The sequence below is a fragment of the Hesperophylax consimilis genome, chromosome 22, assembly GCF_061612785.1.
Source record: "Hesperophylax consimilis isolate HC1 chromosome 22, BYU_Hcon_1.0, whole genome shotgun sequence".
Classification (NCBI taxonomy): Eukaryota; Metazoa; Arthropoda; class Insecta; order Trichoptera; family Limnephilidae; genus Hesperophylax; species Hesperophylax consimilis.
Window position 1 is genome coordinate 30,748,631 of NC_142857.1, and position 6,000 is coordinate 30,754,630.

The 6,000-nt window shown below is 41.0% G+C and overlaps 1 protein-coding gene across 1 annotated transcript; it reads left to right on the plus strand.

Annotated features, from left to right (window-relative positions):
• Positions 1 to 1,060: 1,060 nt before the first annotated feature.
• On the plus strand, positions 1,061 to 5,758 carry LOC149413445 (uncharacterized). Its single transcript, XM_089644934.1, has 3 exons — positions 1,061 to 4,130; positions 4,829 to 5,024; positions 5,101 to 5,758. Exons 1-3 carry the CDS (start codon positions 1,168 to 1,170, stop codon positions 5,233 to 5,235), a joined length of 3,294 nt encoding a protein of 1,097 aa, XP_089501060.1. The 5' UTR covers positions 1,061 to 1,167; the 3' UTR covers positions 5,236 to 5,758.
• The last annotated feature ends 242 nt before the right edge of the window (positions 5,759 to 6,000 follow it).

A 6,000-nucleotide genomic window follows, 5' to 3' on the forward strand; every position in this document is an offset into this window, starting at 1 on the left:
AAAAGGTTTCAGGTGCAGACCTTGGGGGACACTGCTGGTAGCAATAAATTCATAAGATATAAAAAAAGAGATTAGTAACTAATCAAGCATACCAATATATTGCAACTTATCCCTTATTTTCTGAGCTTATTAATTAGTATTTTGTGGCAGACTTATCGAATGGATTACATAAATCAGTGCAGACGGAGTCTACCCGTTTCCTAATAGTTGATGCTATGTTTATATAATTTTCACTTACTAGAAGGTTTGTGAAATAAGATCTATATGAGACAAATCCATGTAGGCAATTGGTAATAACACTTTTGAAATTAGAGGATATTTTGCTAAAAATGTTTTTTCTAAAATACACGATAAAATAAAAATTGGTCTGTAATTGCATACATCATTGTTTGAATCCTTTTGAACACAGAAGTGATGATTTTTTTTTGGTATTTGATGAGACCAAGCATTTGTCGTTAAAATGAATGTTTTATCACATTTCATACATCTTCCTCAACCCGCAGCTTCAAATTGTTCTCGAATTGCTCTGTCCAGGGCTTTTTAGGTTCATGGAACCGTTATTTTTTAATGACGTATCCCATTCATTGTCTCATAAAATACCAAACAAATCATAAGCCGTTATGACTGCAAACAACACAAAAACAAAATAATAATAGTTCATTATGCACCTCTTCGCGTACAAATCAGTTGAAAAGTTAGTCATACAAGATGGCTACCAGGCAATATCCCCACCCTAGATTGGGCTTCAATGCCATTCATACAAAATCCCAATAATGCTTTGTCCAGGCTGGCTTTTTAGGTCCATGTATAAATAAACCACTCACGGTCCATGTATAGGGCACATGTATTTGCATGTAGCGCATAAATATACCACCATTATACCACTCTCATGTAGCGTCTACGTTTTTTCCAGTTTCAAGTCACGTAGTTTCTGTCATAAATCAACTATGTTTCTGTCATGTTTCTGTATTTTTTTTTTGTTTAGTAATTTTCCACAGATAAAGCACGACTGATTTTTTTCTATGGTAATATCCCGGCGGCAAAAAGAAAAGTTAAGTAAAAAGTGACAGTTGATCTGTCAAAAGTTTCAAACAATTCCAAGTTATAGTTTACAGGGCTTTATTGTGAGTTTATTATTATTTTATTATGTCAAATTAGTTCAGTAAAATGGATGAGCTATCTCCGGGTAAAATATTGCATCGCCTTGAAGAGCTTCGGCGATGGCAAAGGTTGCAAGAAGAACGTCTGTATCAGGAACAAATGCTTCAGAGAAAACAGCTCACGGATGCCCAATCTAAACTTTACAATTCTTATAACCTACCAAAGTCCAACTACGGAGAGGACACTTCGGTTCAGGATGATTTACATCAAGAAGATGGCTCTAACAGCTCTGAAAACCTCGTTCGATTGTCTGAAGAAATGGAAGGGGTTACTATACTCGATATTTCGTGTGAATCGGTCCCATCTACAGATCCACGCGGAAAAATCGATAATTTCGAGAAATTACCAAAAAGTAAAATTTCGAATATCAGAGATGAGTTCAAAACCAAATCGAAGATAGTTCTCGATGAAGTGCCGATATTACCCACCGCTAAAGATTTCAAAACTTTGCTGGAAGATAAAATTAAAAGCAACGATGCGGGTATTGTTGTGCAGAAAAATAATAAAAATGTTGCCAAAAAGCCTACACCTCCCAAACCTAGAACATTCTTAAAGAGAGGCCAAGGGATGGTCAGATTCAACCTCACCCCCGACGACATCGGCCTGGCCAGAAGGAAGAAGAGCGACTGGAGGAAGAAGCAGGCTGCCGTGGCTAAACTGCCCACCACACTTCAGGACGTGTCTCCATTGCGCCTTCCAGATGCTAAAGTCCTAAGTAAATGCCAAGAAAAGAACAAAATCACCGAAACTAGTGTCAAAAGTGATAAATTGTCCGATTACAAATCAAACGTAGTTCAACCGAGTTCTGGATGTTCCCATAAAGAAAGTATCTCGAAGAAAGAACCGGATGATTCCCACAAAAATGGTGTTTGCTCACCTCTTTTTCAGGGGGGGAGGAAACATACCTGGGGTTCCTTGCTGGAGGAGGAGCAGGAGCGCTACAGGCGGCTGCTGCGGTCACCCGACGGGGACAGAGAAGCCTCCCAGAGCTCCACAGGGCCCCCGCACGATTGGTCAGATTTCTCTAGGCCCAGTACTTTGGATAAAATTAGGTCTTTCAAGGAAAGTGCCGAGCAAAATCTGTTTGACCTCCTAGAAAGGAAAGTTGACAACTCCAGCTTCTGTTCCAGCAGCAGCTTCGTCGCGCGCGCCACCGGGGCAACCGGGACAGACACCCCCACGGCCAGTAGGGACTACCTTCACACCTTCCCACATGTTCTCAGTTTGAAACCCGGCCTGACAGATATCAAAACAATGGATAATCTGGACAGTAGCCGAGATTCTTTTGTTTTGAAAACCGATGACAGTTGTGACAACCCACAGGACGATACGGACCCGGCGAGCTCGGGGAACGATGAGTACAGTGAGAGCACCGATACCGAGCAATCTTCCCGCAAGTCCACCTCAAGCCACCGGATCTCCACCTCCACTCCCAACCAGACACAGAACAGATCCAAGAAGAATAGTTTGAGAGATAAAGTTCTTAAAATAATGATCTGTCAAGACAGCGAAAACAATCCTTCTGCAGGAGAGTCAACATTAATTCAAAGTGAGGATACCGATGCTAGTGTGGAAATGAAATGTAATAAAATAAGAGATCTAGACTTGGCGGCAAAAGCGGAGCTGCTCAAAGCTCGCTTGAGAGAACTGCAGCGAGAAATCGACATTTTCAAAAACGAAAACGAATCTCTAGTGCAGATGAAAAGCCAACTTGAATCGGAAAAAGAAAATTTCTTCAAAGAGAAGGCGGAAACCGAAAGAAAACTGAATGAAGATAAAATAGTTTCCGAATATTATTTGGCGGAAGAGAAAGAAAAACTGGCCAAGCAAAAACTTTTATACGATCGCCACATTAAAGATATGAAAGGAAACTCTGCAAAAAAAGAGAGAGAGGAAATAGCTTTGCTGAAAAAGGAATTGAATGATTTAAAAGAGAATGCTAAAGTGCGAGATTCCAAAGTGGGAGCGGCTCAATCCAGGCTCAGGAATCAGATCAAAGTACTGGAGGGTCAGAACTCTGAACTTAAGCTGGAAACTGACAAGCTGAGGAAGGACAACAACAGGCTGCGCTCCGCCAACATCAGGTCCCAGCGCCTTTCCAACATCAACTCTCTAGCGGAAATCAATAAATCACTAGCGCAATTTTCCCTTCATAATAAACTGACAGCTGTAGATATGGATGTGGAGGAAGTATTTCCTGAAAGGAATGAAGAGAAAAGGTCAAACAGCCAGAAGAATTCTACAGTAACGAAGGCAACAGTAATTAAACACAAAGTACCGATGCAGAGGTCCAAAAGTGTTCCGAACCTTGCCCCGACTTCTCGCTATGCCAAGTTCTTCAGTCAAAGGGATCAGGAGTGCAAGCGACAGAAGGAGCAGCAGGGGTACAGCCTCTACTCCGACGGTAGTGGAGTCTCCGACAGTAGTGAAGGCTCCGATGACAGTGTGGAGCACTCCTGTCCTTCCAGCCCCCCGCACTCCACCAAGGGCATGTTGTCAGATTTACCCCAGGTACGAGATATAGTTCTAGAAAGGAAAAGTGATACGGCCAACCACAAATTTGATATTGATTCCATTTCAAGAAGGAGCTCCTTTAAACGATTATCAAATAATGATAGTAACGAAGATCGCATCATCGAGCAGATGTACGCTGAAAAGTTTGACTGTGGCACCAATTCTGGGAATAAATCACGCTTAACCGAACCGTTTGTAGAAAAGAGAAATCCCTTACCAAATAATTCCACAGACCACGTGGTATTAGACAGAGCAGACGGCAGCAAAGAAATAAGGTTTACCAATGGCAACACCAAAATAGTGTCAGCTGATGAATCCTATTCCAAGTTTGTTTACTACAACGGCGACATCAAGGAAACCTTCTACAATGAAGGGACCATCAAGTATTACTACAAAGAGGTGAACACACATCACACCACATACAAGGATGGATCGCAAGTCCTTCAGTTCCCTGAGTAATTAATTTATTTTTTTTATATCTATCTTTTTTTTAAAGATTAACTCCACACAGCAAGTCCTGAGGAAAATAATTTCCCTCAGGGCCTATGTTATCTCTGGGAATGCTGTGTAGTGGGTGTTTTTGAGGAGAGGAAAGAGTGAACATGGGTTTAGAAGAGACCGCACTCTTCAGTGGTTAACATACAACTGATGTTATGACTATGTTAACATACAACTGATGTTATGACTATGGTTTATTCAAAGCTTTCTCAAACCCTCCTGGTGCCAAAAATATACCCAGATTTGAAGTAAGGGCAATTATATTCATTTGGATATATATTTGATGATATTCCTATGCTTTTCTGTTATTGTGACTCTCGACATGACCTTGCTCAAGTATTTCATTCAACTGATTGTTCTACCGTATCTTTCTGGAGCATCCCTGACTTTTCCTTTCATTGACTTGTGTGATATCTATTCTGCTGACTTTCCTTTCCCCGCTACCTGTTTTATATGTCTAAACCATCAGTGTAATTTTCTAAATCTTGTTAGTTACGCTTACGTAGGCTTTGCATTCTTTTCGAATCCCCTCATCCAACCTATGTACTTCATTCTTCCTCTGTCATTTCATTCACTGCCACGGTGAAGACTGCATACCTTGAGCGCAGTACCTAGGGGGTGACAGCGAGTCAGTTTTATATTAGATTGATTCCAGTGGGCAGATGGAGAGGCGTTATCCGGACGGCTCAGTGGAGAGCGTGCTGAGTGATGGGGCCTCGCGCTGGGGGGGCCCTGGCGGGGCGCAGGAGTGGCGCTTCCCCGACGGGACGGTCATGGCCGTCAGCGCGCAAGGTGAGCGCACGCTGCGCTTCCCCAACGGGCAGGTCGAGGTGCACACCAAGGACCACAAGGTAGTTTGATTGATTGTAAAGCACTCTTGAAGTAATTTTGTAACCAACGTTGCAATATAAATTACTACCATTGCAGAGACGGGAGTTCCCAGACGGCACGGTGAAGGTGGTGTACAGCGATGGCACAGCGGAGACGCGTTACGCTAACGGGCGCGTGCGCGTCAAGGACAAGGCTGGCCGCCTCCTGCTGGACTCCAGCGGCTCGAGGTAGCAGCCTCTCATCACCTCTGTTTTTACTCAAACTGTGATAGTTGCCCACCCATGACCGTCAAACAAGGTGCAATTTAGCTTGGAACATAAATTTCATTAAATACCCTTTATTCATACTGCGTATGTTGTAATTTGTGTAATTATGTAATTATGCTGTGCACATAATCATTTTTTATATTATTTATTGATTTTAACCACATTCCATAAATTATTTGACTTATCACACTTTCCAAAGATATTTATTTCTGCATCCGCCTCAGAAAATATAGAATTGTTGATCTTTGTTGGATTTCGAATTCAAAATCTATCTATCCTACCTCTACCATATGTCCTTTTCTACATTACCTGCTTTTCTTAACCTTAGTTTGAGAAACTAAAAAAGGGGACTGACTAAATTTGCTCCTTATAGCCGCTAATCTTTATATAGGTACACTTTTATTACTCAAATTTATTATCAATGATTGTTTTAAAGATTTCGCTTTCATGCTTCTCAATTTCCTCTTCAAAACAATCAACGCATTATAGCAGAAATTCTGGGACTAACTACCTCTTTGTCCAGAATACTAATGGGGGGAAACAATTATACCAAGTCAGTGAACATCTTCAATTTATGTTTAAATAAATATAAAATGTTGTTAATGAAGCAATTCAGTTATGTACAATAAATAATGTATATTTCTTAATATTCTCATGTAAAAGCCCCGAAAAAGGGCATTAATAAATAAATAAATAACTAGGTACCATCATAAACATATTTATTGGTTTT